The following is a 12283-nucleotide window of genomic DNA, read 5'->3' as shown; positions in this document are numbered from 1 at the left end:
GATCCTCACTGTGCCTGTGCCTGGGGTTGTTCGCTTAGCATACCCAGCACTTTGGGATGTTGAGGTTCTCCTCTGACCCTCTGTATCATCCTCTGAGGATGAGTGCTGGGGACAAGCAACCACGAGGCCTGCTTCTGTACTGCTGCTGAGCCCGGTGCTGCCCCTGCACCGCACCCCGTGCAGGGCTGTGTGCACGGCGGCTCTGCGGGGATGAAGCCCCGCTCACCTCTCCGTGCTCGCCCGCCTCCTGCCCGCCCCGCCGCCGGCAGACGCGCCGCCCGGGGCTCCCCGCGCCGGCGCAGCCCTGCCCCTGGAGCGGGTCCATGCCCGGGAGGGGCGGCCGCGGGGGGCGCGGGGGCCGGGCCTGCGGGAAGGGGCGGGCCGGGCCGGGCCGGGCGCTGCCGGGACCCGCTCTCCGCGCTGCCGCCCGCGCCATGGCCGCGCCGCCCGCCGCGCTGCTCCTGCCGGCCCTCGCCCTGCTGGCCGCCCCTGCGGCTGCCCGCGCCCCGCCGCGCAGCATCGGTAGGAGCCGGGGGAGGCGTGCGGGGTGGGGAGGGGGCACCCAGCCCGGGGACCGGCAGCACCCGGCCTCCTGCCTGCCTCCGGGGGTGGGAGAGGGGAGCTCCGGCACCGCTCCGCGGCGGGAGCAGGGCGCGCTGCCGTGCATCCCCGCGGCATCCCCCGGCACCGTCCGCGCTGCATCCCCCTGCATCCGCGCCCTGGCACGCGGTGCTGGCGCCTTCTGACCCGCGGCCCGGGAACGCGGGAGTCCGGGCGGGGGGCAGCACCCCCCTGCTCTTTCGGGGCTCGCTGCTGACCCGGCCGCCCTCGCCCCTCTCCCCCGGCAGCTGTGGTGGGCGCGGGGTTGGGCGGCTCGGCCGTCGCCTACTTCTTGCAGCAGCACTTCGGGCCGCAGGTGCAGCTGGATGTGTACGAGCCGGCAGGCGTGGGGGGCCGGCTGGCCACCGTCACCGTCAACAAGCAGCAGTACGAGAGCAGGGGAGCCTCCATCCATGCCCTCAGCCTCCACATGCAGGACTTCGTCAAGATTCTGGGTGAGCACAGGCAGCTCAGTGCTTGCATGGCCTCCATCCCTGAGCTAGGGGATGCGGTGTCCCCAGGCTGTGCGTTTGGGGTGGTGGGGAGAGCACCCCAGGCATGTGGGGACCCCCTTGTTTCTCTGCACCCCAGCCCTGTTGTGCCCTGGAAGGGATGTGGTGGCTCAGCAGAGCATCAGGGCAAGGCATTCTGGTGGAATTACTGTAGGGGGGGGTGTACACAAAATCCCACCAGTTTGTCACAGTAGGGAGCCACAACTCCATAGGATGCCCCAGCATTGAAGTTCCTGTGCTCTGAGGTCTTACACTACCTGATGCTTCTCCAAGAGCATCTTTGCCTGCATTCCCACTGCGCTGCTGTTTGGCACCGGCCTTTCCCAGCAGCCCCCCTGCTCCTTACAGGCCTCAAGCACCGGCGCGAGGTGCCGGGGAAGAGTGCCATCTTCAGTGGGGAGCACTTCGTCCTGGAGGAGACTGACTGGTACCTGCTCAACCTCTTCAGGCTCTGGTGGCATTATGGCATCAGCTTTCTGCGCCTGCAGATGTGGGTGGAGGAGGTGATGGAGAAGTTCATGAGGTAGGAGGGCCCATGGGGCTGGGGGGACATGAGGTCTTCCCCAGCACCAGGGCATCACCAAGTGCCCTGTGCTCCTGTTCCCTCCAGGATCTACAAGTACCAGGCGCACGGCTATGCTTTCTCCAGCCTGGAGGAGCTGCTGCGCTCGCTGGGGGGTGACGCCTTCGTCAACATGACACAGCGCTCGGTGGCCGAGTCCTTGCTGGAGGTGGGCGTCACGCAGCGCTTCGTGGACGATGTCATTGCGGCCGTCCTGCGCTCCAGCTACGGGCAGTCGGTGCTGGTGCCTGCCTTCGCAGGTGAGACTGGGGACCCCATCTTCTCCCCATCTGACTCAGCAGCCCCTCCATGGACAGGCTGTTGAGCCACCATCCTCTTTCTCTCCCCAGGAGCCATGTCACTGGTGGGGGCCCAAGGCAGCACCTGGGCGGTGGATGGAGGCAACAAGCTGGTGTGTTCAGGTCTGCTGAAGCTGACCAAAGCCAACATCATCCCAGCCAGGGTGACAGGTGTCTCTCTGCACAGCTCGGGTGAGCCTGGGCATGGGGTCTGCTCTGGGTGCTACTGGCCCACATGTGGGTGAGAGGTTGATGGTGGCAGCATGGGGATGCTGGGGCAGAGAGGGGGGTGTTGGGAGGCTGGAGAGCATCCTGGTCCTGGTAAAGCATTTGGGCGAGTGCCTGGGGGCTCTGTCCACCTCCTCCGCTTGTTGGGGCCCTGCAGCACAGAGCTTGGCCCTGAGCTTCCCCACACTCCCTCCAGAGGTCCTTCAGGTCTCTTCTGTGGCACCATCCTTGTTGCGGGTTTGCTTCCCTATCCAGCACAGCAGAAGGGCTGGAGGGCTGTGCTGCCTCAGTCCTCCTTGCCCCTCTAGGCTGGGCTTCTCTGGAAACCTTCTTCCACAGGCTTGATAAAGTCTTCTCTCTGTTACAGTAAAGCATCAGTAACTCATCCATAACCATCAGATACTATAGTCCGGCATTTGTGTGTACTGGAAAACCAGGGGATGAAGGCCATACTAGAAGAAAAGGGGGCCAGGGCAATGCCACTTGGGGCTCAGGGCTGCTCCTAACTGTCCACCATCTCTTTTCAGAGGGGAGACCCCTCTACCAGGTGCACTACGAGGGCAGTGAGGGCCAGGGCTCGGCTTTCTACGACATGGTGGTGGTGACAACTCCTCTACACCCCAGCAGGAGCAACTTCACCTTTGAGAACTTCGAGCCACCCATCGCCAACTTCCCCGGAGCCTTCCAGCCCGCTGTCACCTCCGTGGTGCACGGCTACCTCAACTCCTCCTACTTCGGCTTCCCCGACCCCAAGCTCTTCCCCTTCACCAGCATCCTCACCACCGACACCCCCGACCTCTTCTTCAATGCCATGGACAACATCTGTCCTGTCAACATCTCGGCAGCTTTCCGTCGCAAGCAGCCTCAGGAGGCCGCGGTGTGGCGGGTCCTCTCCCAGCAGCCGCTGGACAAGCAGCAGCTGAAAACCCTCTTCAGGTCCTACTACTCGGTGCAGGTGACGGAATGGCAGACGTATCCCCGCTACGATGCTGCCAAGTCCCTCCCGCCCATCGTACTCCACGAAAACCTCTTCTACCTCAGTGGTGTGGAGTGGGTGGCCAGTTCCATGGAGATGATAGCGGTGGCAGCCAAAAATGTGGCCCTGCTGGCTTACAACCGCTGGCATCAGGACCTGGAGAAAATCGACCAGAAGGACTTGATGCACAAGGTGAAGACTGAGCTGTGACACCTGGGGGAGATGGAGGGCCAGAGCATCTGTGTGTAGTAGCCTGGGGAGTATTTATTGCCTTGGGGACACCAGTGGGTTTGGGGCTGGGGGAGAAGGGACAGGCTGTGTCGTGGATGACTTGAAGCGTGCATCGCCTTCAGGAATACAGTCCCTGCCCAGTGTGTCTGTGTGTCTGTGCAATGTGCCTCAGTTTCCCTGTTACCCCTCCCCAGGCTCTACTGGAAAGCAGCCTGTGCCTTTTCCTGTGAAAAAGGGTCACTGTGCACCTGGTTTGGGGAGGGAACCTCAGGGGGCTTTCAAGGACGAGGCCGGGTGCCATTGGCAGCAGATGGGTCCACCCTGGTGAGCTGCTGCAGCCTCTCCTGGCTTTGGCGCTGGGAAGCTTGGTGGTAGGGCTGGCCCTGGCTGGGGCAGGAGGTCCTGTGGCCTCTCCCATGCTGTGTGTGTGTGGAGCTGAGCCCCTCTCGCCGGCCTGGCGCCCCGGGGATGGGCGCGCAGAGTGGGCTGTCGCAGGTCCTGACTCGCCTGCTGCTGGGTGCTCCCTGTTCCCAGGGTGTCCAGGCTTCCTGGGCTCAGCTGGGTTTTGGGGGGCAGAAGAGCCTTGCTGGGAGAGGCCTGGGCAGCATGGAGGGGCAGCGCGAGGTGCCAAGGCAGAGGGCGGCTCAGACGGGGGCCAGCGATGAGCTTTATTGAAGACCTCAAAGGCCACCCAAACCACTGCCCACTTGCCCCACTCCCTGGGCTGCCTTGCCCAGTGCAGAGGAACCTGTAGGTGGACTGGGGAGGACTGAGCACTTCTGGAGCTGTTGCACCGATGGAGCAAACGGGGACTTTGGGGCAGGAGGAGGCCTGATCCTGCCCAGCCCAAGGGACTGTGCAGCTGCCTCCCTCTGTCCCCAGTCCGCCCTGCTGAGCTCCCCCTGGAGGTGTTGGGGCTCGGGCTGGTGTCCCACTGTGAGGCCACTCATGGGACTGCATAGCTGGGTGACTTGCAGGGGCTGCCCCAGTGCTGGGTGTCCCCAAAGTGGCTGCTTGGGCTGAGGCTGATGGAATCTGCAGGGGAGTTTTGGGAAGCTCTTAGAGCTGCCATCTGCTTGTGCAGGGGTTCTCACCCTGATGCTCAGCGGGGTGACTCTCCCAGAGGGCTGCGCAAGCTTGGAAAGCAAGAGCAAGCTGGTTAGATGCCCACAGGTAGCTGCAGGGATTAGCTTTGCAACCTCAGAAGATGCAGGTGCAGCCCACAGCGATGGTCTCCATGACCATCTGGTACTTCTTCTGACACTTCTTCTTCCCAGAGGGCTTGTGCCCCACCTCTCCAGGCACCTGGCAGAGCAGCCGGCGGACAGGCAGCCTGCTGTAGATGGGAATGCTGGCCATGGTGCGGTCCTCCTGCATCGTGAAGGGGTTGATGCAGCCAGTGCAGAGACATCGAGCCTCAGGAATGTCAGCTGGGATCCGCGTTGCATCGTGGTTTATGCTGGAGGAGAGGGAAAGCAAGGCAAGGCTGGAGAGACGGTGAGATGGGGGCAGTGGGTGGCTGGGGACGGGCAGGGCAATGCCACCATGGGGTGAAATGGGGTGCTGTGTTGCATCACACCCCTCAGCAGCTACCACAGCCCCGTGATACTGGAGCCATGGCCACCATGGCACTTGCTGGCACAGAGCCACCGTGCGCATCCCCAAGGTCCCCAGCCCAAGCTCACCTGTAGGCCCAGGGGGATAGGCTCCTCCGGTTGGACCTCCAGAGCCTCAAGTTGACCTGGCACTTGGTGTCACCTGGCTCAGAGCTGTTCCTCAGCTGGTGCACCATGTCCTGGATGCTGCGCTCGTAGTCCGCCATGGTGGTGAAAGGGTCATCCAGGGCCCAGCTGAGGGCAGGGGCAGCCGTGGGGGGCCGTGCCAGACCCCTTCTCCTGCCCTTCGCTGCCTTGCTTTGGTCCTTTGCTTCAGGGACCAGCACCATGGCAAAGGTGAAGATGCAGAGGAGCAGCTGAGGAGGAAGGAGGATGGTGTGTGGCTGCCCAGACCGCAGGGTTGGTGTGGAAGGGGAACTCTCCCACCTCCCGTGGGTCACCAGGTGATGGCAGGACCACATTGACTTTGGGGTGGCGCATACAACCCCCCAGGGGCATGGCTGGCCTGTGGCGAGACCCATGGAAACACAGGAGGGCGGTTTGCAGGGGTGGAGGGTGCAGGGTCGCAGTGACCCCCTAGCCCAAGCCCCAGCTGATGCGCGCGGCTGCAAAGCCCCTCTCCCTGGGTGCAGCCGGCACTTTGTGTTGCCCAAAATGCCCCTGGCCACACAGTGCCCGCTCCTTCCCTGCCCACCCCAAGGTGGCTGCATGCTGGGAGGGATGGGGACACCTTCAGCTTGGGCTGTACCTGAGCAGCCTCTGGTTTAAAAGGAGCTTTAGAGATGAGACTGTCAAGAATGGGATCTTTATCCAAACCCTCCTCTCCCTCCCTCGGTGCTCCGAGGACGGTGAGAGAGAAAAGAAAGATGCTTTTTCCTTCTCCCTCTGGTCTCGCAGGGCCAGGCTCCCGTGTGCTGACACCCGGCAGGCTGCCCAGCAGCGAACAAAGTTGCTTTCTGTAGTGCTGCTCCCTGCTATTCGTGTCCCTGCAGCTGGCCGCAGGCAGCCCCGCACCCTGCCCGCTGTCCCACAGCCCTGCCCGCTGTCCCACAGCCCTGCCCGCTGTCCCACAGCCCTTCCCATGGATGTGCGGTGCCCTGGGAAAGGGACTGCTTGGCTGGGGCCGTTTTCCCTCTCCGTACTGGACTGTCCGCTCGGACTGTCGTGGCTCTGCTCTCTGAGGCTGTTGCATCCTTGCTGTGCCAGGCGTGGGAGCGATGGGCCTGGCGGACCACAGCACGCATCTCCAAAGCAAACAAAGCCAGGTAGCCACCCATAAACAAGCGTGCAAATAGTTATGTTAAAGAAGGAAAACGAGGGGAAAACCTGAGCCGCCGTGCAGTCTCCTACCAGGTTTGGAGCCCGGTCCATCGCTGCAGAGGGGCTGCCGGCCGCTGTCCTGCAGTGTGGCTGGCACCAGCAAGCCGGGGAGCTAAAAAGGGAAAGCCCCAGCCCCCGGCTGCGCTCTGCCGGAGGTGTGTCTGGTCCCCGAGGTGCCAGGGAGCCTCGGTGCCGGCCGGGCAGGGGGCCAGCATGGTCTGGGACTCAGCCACCCGCCACCTCCCCGGGCGCTGGCTCCACCTGCGGCAGTGGCTGTGGACAGTGGCGGGTTCCCTCGGGACCAGTCAGCCCAGAGGGGCTTGCTGGGTAATAACCTGCCCTGGGGTGGGGGTTTAGGTTCCCGTGGTGCCACCAGCATGGTCACAGCCCTGCTCGGGCCAGGAGGGACACGGCTGCTAAGCTGGGGGAGCAGTGGCTTGCGGGAGGACCGCGGGTGGTCTCCTGCGCTGTCACCAAGGCGTGCAGGTAGCCTGGCACTGTCCTGCTGTCCCTGTGGGGACAGCTGAAGGCCCATCATCATCCACGTGCCACCACCAGCTCCGCTGTCACCAGGAGCCAGCAGACCCTTCTGCCCAAAGGTAAGGCAACAACGTCCTTGACTTTCTGCACCTCTTGTCTGTCTGTCCCCAAACCCTTCCCCTTCTGTTGTCAAATCTGTCACCAGCCCCTGGCAACGGGGACACACCAGGTCTGCTCATAGCTGTCCTTGGGTCTGGTCCCCAGAGCTGCAGGGTGGTGGGTGCTGCCCCTGCGGGGCTGCTCTGGCCTCCCGGGGCGTGGTGTAGGATGCAGGGTGCTGCGGTGGGGGAAACTGAGGCACGGGGGTGGCGGCGGTGGTGCCCCGTCTCAGGGCCGGGGGAGAAGGGGCCTCTCTAGGGAGGAGGCTGTCCTAAGGCATGGGCCGGGGGCTGCAGCAGCCCGGCATTGCAGCCCCTCTGCTGTCCCTGTCCCTGCGGCCAGGCAGCCGTTGTGCCACACGATGGTGCTGTTGTCCACCCAACCGCACCGCCAGGCCCTCCCGCTTACCTTCTTCCATGGCTACCCTCCCTCCATCCCTCCTCCTCTCCATCCCTCCTCCTCTCCATCCCTCCTCCTCTCCATCCCTCCTCCTCTCCATCCCTCCTCCTCTCCATCCCTCCTCCTCTCCATCCCTCCTCCTCTCCATCCCTCCTCCTCTCCATCCCTCCTCCTCTCCATCCCTCCTCCTCTCCATCCCTCCTCCTCTCCATCCCTCCTCTGCCTCCTCCCTCCATCCCTCCCTGCATCCTTCCTCCCTCTGTCCCTCCTCCTCTCCATCCCTCCTCCCTCCATCCCACCCTCCGTCCCTCCTCCACTGCCAGTCCCAGCCACCCGCAAGGAGTGCTCGATGCTGCCCCCCATGCTCACAGACAGCAGGGTCTGTCCTACTCCTTTGGAGGGGCTCTTTACATTGTCAGGACTACTGACCCTGCAGGTTGGGTGGCCCTGGGGAGCTGGTCCATCTCTTTCTGGTGTGTTCTGCCTCCCCTTTCACCCCGCTCCCTCCCCAGCACCACCAGCTTCTGCAGCAGCACTAGATGCTGAGTTTCCATCTGCCTCTTAACTCCCTACCTCCCCAGGGACTTGAAGGCCCTTGTGCTTTGTAGCATAGTGAGAAATTCCCACCTCTTTTTCCCAATCTGGGAACTGGGCCTCTAGAAAATCTCATAAATGGGGAAAAAAAAAACCTCACTGCACCCCCCCAGCTCACACTGTTCCTCTCCTCCTCCCAGTCTCGCATCCTTAGGATGCAACAGAGAACATAGGGGAGCCCCTGCTCCCATTAAGGTCCCCAAGGACAGCCCAGCACAGCTTTGAGGTCCTTGCCATCCCCTTCGGTGTGGTCTGATGCTGTGCACTTAGCACAGTGTGTCCCTTCTGTCACCTCTGGGACCTGACAGAGGGGACCTGCCTGCAGCAGCCACCTGCCTTTGCTGCACAGGGCAGTACAGCAGCACCCGGCCTTCCACCACCCACTCCTGCCTGCACCCCAGTGATTTCACCCCCTATTCCATGAACCCCCCAAAAAGGGCCAGTGAGCAGCCCTGGGCCCCGGGGCGCCCAGCGGGTGCCGGCCGCCTGCATGTGCTGCGGCTGCCTGTGTTGTGTCAGCGCTCGGAAATGCTGTTTACACGAGAGAGGCTCAGAGGCATCCGTGCCGGCAGCCAATTACCCAGTTTTCATCTTTTTTGGTGAAAAGGAAACCAGGGCTTTTCAGACATGGCCAAATTTGATAAGCTGGGGGAGGCGGGGGCGGGCAGCTTTTCTCCACCAGCCTTTCATGAGGGAAGGGGCTGGGGTGCGCAGGCGCTGGGCCATGGCCAGTTCCTGCCTCCAGTCCAGGACGGCACGACAAATGGGCTCCATGTGCCTGTGCTGGCCATGGTGCCAGCCCTGGGGGAGTGGGGTGCAATGGGGTCAGCCCCGTGCGGGGAGGCAGGAGAACACTTGGCCAGGAGGGGCTGGAAACCCCTGCCCGGTTCCCCAGGAGTGGGTTACCCAGAGGGGCAAGAGGTTATGCTTTTAGGTTTTATTGTAGATGCTCGTTCCTTCTACCTCCCCACCACATTGTCCCACAGGAAACTTGGGTGGAAAGCAGCGTCTGAGCATGGGAACAGGTCCCCAAACAAGGCAGGAGGGATTGTGAAGATGGGCTGTACCTGCCCCAGGTAAATCCAGGCTCATATTTCCCACTGCTGTGCCCCAAGTTGAGCCCAAGCTCCTGGGACAGAGGGATGCGGGGTGGCTGTGCTGTGCTCGATGGGAGGGATGTGCTTGGCTAGGGAGCATGTGGGGGAATGGGGGCGATCAAACCACAGTTCTCACACTGGCAGAAAATAGCTTTTTGCCTTTTTTTCATAAGCAGAAGTGTCCCTGCCGGTGGGGAGCTGCTGACATGGGGTCTGTGGTCCCCTCCACCCACGGCAGGTGATGGGCAGCATCACCCCTAGTGCCACGGTGCATGGTATGGCTGCTTCTCCGGGCACCAGGCTGCTCTTGAGCCAGGATCCTCAGTGGGGGTGGTGAGGCCCCAGTGCACCTGAGCACACACCCACCCGTGGCTCCAGCATGGCCGCAGCACCTCCTGTCTCTGTGTGAGTGACATTTTCCACTCATCCAATGCAAGTGTGCTTCGACGAGCCGATCTCTCCAAAGCCAGCGCTGTGTGACGGTGGGGAGGAGAGCTGGGACTGGGACTGCCGGCACGGGGGGCCAGTATTCCCATGTTCCCCCCAGCAGGTAGTGCCTGGCTGAGCCAGCAGCACGGTGCTCACATCCATATTTGCACAAAGGTCCCGCTCAGAGCGTGAGCAGCTCCAGAGGCGCCTGGGCCAAAAAGGCTTATTTTAAGCTTGCTGGAAAAAGAACATTGTTTGGTGGGAATTAAAACTCCCCGTTCTCAAAAAAGGGAAAAACAAAAAGTGCTTAATTCTGCCGACTCCTGCCGCTGCACATACACAGAGCCACAGCCTGTCTGGTGAGGCTGGCCAGGGATTTATTGCTGGCATCAAGCATGGTGGGTGCTTTCGCCCAGGCAGCTGTCATGGGACATGGACCCATCCCATCCCGTGCCACCGTCACGCTGGTGCTGTCCCCAGAGTCCCCACCCTGGCAGGAAGGGTTTTTCCACGGAAGAGGCATTGCCCGATGCGAGCGCTGTGCCCGCGGAGCTGCCCTGCGGTGCTGGGGTGCCACGGGCAGGAGGGGGGACCCTGGTGGCCACACAAGGGGCTGGACGAGCTGTCAGCAGCCCAGGCTCTCGCTGTGCTGGGTTCTGCGTAAAGGACAGTATTATTTATATAGCCCTAATACGGCTGTCTCGGTGGCCCTTCTGCTGGGTGATGCTCCAGGCTGTCTGTAAATCACGCCGTTTGGATCACACACACGAGATAACAGCCAGGCTTTGGCGTGGGGAGGCAGAGCTGTGCAGGGTTGTCCTTTGGGGCTGAGGTGGGCAGCACGCCAGCCTGCCCGCTCCCGGGGGCCAGAGGTGTTGGGAAAGAGGCTGCCGGCAGCACCGGGATGGCGGGAGGGGAGGGACGCTGCGCGTCCGGCACATCCTGCCGCAGCCTCACCGGGACATCCATCACCGCCCGGCGTTTACAGCATGTTGCTGGTTACACGATCCAGACACGCAGGTTCCTCCTGCCTCGCTCCACTCCCGCCTTTTGTTTCCTTTTGCTTTCTGCGCCCGGAGACAGAGCACCTGATGGAAAAAGCCTGCTCTCCCGCCCTGTGCGGAGACACCCGCTTCCTTCCGCCCCAGCCCGGCACAGCGCCCGCTGCGGTGCCGGCTGCAGCCCCACTGGCATCTGGCTGGCCCTCTGCAGCAATGGGGGGACAGGAGGGGCTGGTGCGAGGCCATGGCAGGGACAGACCCTTGTCCCAGCAGGACCCATCTGGGTGCTGTGCACAGGGCAGAGCCGTGGTCTCCTCCAGATGGGGATCTGCAGGGACCATTGAGGCACCACCTGGGCACAGGTCCCCTCAGCCTGTCCAGCCTGATGGGTATCTGGCCGCACACCCTGCTCCCTCCATGTCCCCCATGCTTGTCCTGTCCCCAGCCCGTACTGGCTATGCCCCACTGTGTGCCAGCTCAGAACCCAGGCAGGCACCACTGTGTTTCCAAATAACTCGGTTTTGCTTCCCTCCACATCCTAACCCAGCGAACATGGTAGTCAGACACCAACCCCTAAGCACCTTGGAGGGGTGGTTGCATTTTGTGCTGTATTGCAAAGGTGATACATGGTCTCACCAGGATGCTTCTCTGCATCCCAGCTCCTGGCTATGGGAAGGGCTGGTCCTCCAGTCCCATGCAGTGCACACAGAACAGCCTGGAGCCGTCCCCACTGCCCTCCCTGCAAGGCCACGGGGCCAGAGGGAGCTCGCAGGGATGTGCTTCCAGGCCAGAAACGCACTCCGGGTCTGCAAAGAGAAAGCCTCTTATTTTTAGGGCTTTAGTGGCTTTTGCTTGCAGGCAGGTGTCCAAGTTCCCAGTTTCACAGGGAAAGGCAGAAGGTGGAGGTAAATGGAAAGCCTGACGGTGGCACTGACGTCTGCTCAGATGGGTTGTACTCCAGTCGAACCTCTGCTCCCTACACAGGCACATGCAAGGAGCCTCAGGCTCCTGAGGAGTTGTCACCAGGTGGGAACTGATGGTTTAAAGTCTCCATCCCCTGCTCCTACGTGCTGCTGCGTTAGTCATCCGTGGAGGGAAGGGATTTACAAAGCAGCACAGGCCAGTCCTGAAGGTCACCTTCGGAGCTGCTTCAGCCCAGCTCACCCATTAATCACACCCACTAATCGCACCCATTAATCACACTGTCCTGCCCCTGCAATGGAGCCTGCGCATGCATGGGGGCGAGGAAGGCAGGGGCTGCCTTCTCTCTGGTGTAAGGGTCATAGGCTGAGAAATGCTCGCCTGCCCCACCGCAGCCCCCTCGGACGCTGGCTGCAAATTCAGTGCGTTCGGATGCTCATGGAAGAGAGGGTTTTCTTATTCCCCAGGCTCTCGGGAACATGGGAGCAGCACTGCAGAGCCTGCCCAGGGCTCCCGCTCCATCGCTGCCCTGTGGCATCACTCTGTCCGTGGTCGGCAGCCAGTGGTCCCCTCACCCCTGCCCGCGATGGGTCCACCTGAGGCCCTCACACCCAGCTAAGGGTGCTGGAGGTTGATGCGGGGGGGGAATCTCACTTTTGCAGAGATACTGAAAGTGAATTTGCCATGAGGAGGGCTTGCTGGGCAGCATCTTAGCAAATGCGTAACAAAAACAAACCCGCGCCAAGGAATCCTGCTTTGCCCCAAATGTTTTACTTATGGAGTTGTAATAAGACAAGAGTTGTAAAGATAGTAACCTCCTAAACATTACCTTATTAAGGCTTCTCAGAAACCGCAGGGC

At 62.1% G+C, this 12283-nt stretch overlaps 2 protein-coding genes across 2 annotated transcripts; one reads left to right on the top strand and one right to left on the bottom strand.

Annotated features, from left to right (window-relative positions):
• The first annotated feature begins 364 nt into the window (after positions 1-364).
• PCYOX1L (prenylcysteine oxidase 1 like) lies at positions 365-3551 on the top strand. Its single transcript, XM_065029504.1, has 6 exons — positions 365-522; positions 849-1055; positions 1461-1635; positions 1723-1934; positions 2025-2165; positions 2729-3551. Exons 1-6 carry the CDS (start codon positions 435-437, stop codon positions 3385-3387), a joined length of 1482 nt encoding a protein of 493 aa, XP_064885576.1. The 5' UTR covers positions 365-434; the 3' UTR covers positions 3388-3551.
• A 163-nt stretch (positions 3552-3714) lies between these two features.
• On the bottom strand, positions 3715-5788 carry IL17B (interleukin 17B). Its single transcript, XM_021297224.2, is given in 3 exon segments — positions 3715-4867; positions 5094-5392; positions 5394-5788. Coding segments are annotated over 3 exon segments (687 nt in total). The 5' UTR covers positions 5523-5788; the 3' UTR covers positions 3715-4608.
• Between the last annotated feature and the right edge of the window lie 6495 nt (positions 5789-12283).

The sequence above is a fragment of the Columba livia genome, chromosome 14 (genome assembly GCF_036013475.1).
Source record: "Columba livia isolate bColLiv1 breed racing homer chromosome 14, bColLiv1.pat.W.v2, whole genome shotgun sequence".
In the NCBI taxonomy this organism is placed as follows: domain Eukaryota; kingdom Metazoa; phylum Chordata; class Aves; order Columbiformes; family Columbidae; genus Columba; species Columba livia.
This window is presented reverse-complemented; position numbering and strand designations above follow the sequence as displayed.

Bases quoted from the DNA above. Each gene is read 5' to 3' on its own strand.
- PCYOX1L (XM_065029504.1), top strand. From the start codon at position 435: ATGGCCGCGCCGCCCGCCGCGCTGCTCCTGCCGGCCCTCGCCCTGCTG. The intron at 1,636-1,722 runs GTAGGAGGGCCC...TGTTCCCTCCAG, and splicing joins GTGATGGAGAAGTTCATGAG to GATCTACAAGTACCAGGCGC. The intron at 2,166-2,728 runs GTGAGCCTGGGC...ATCTCTTTTCAG, and splicing joins TGTCTCTCTGCACAGCTCGG to AGGGGAGACCCCTCTACCAG.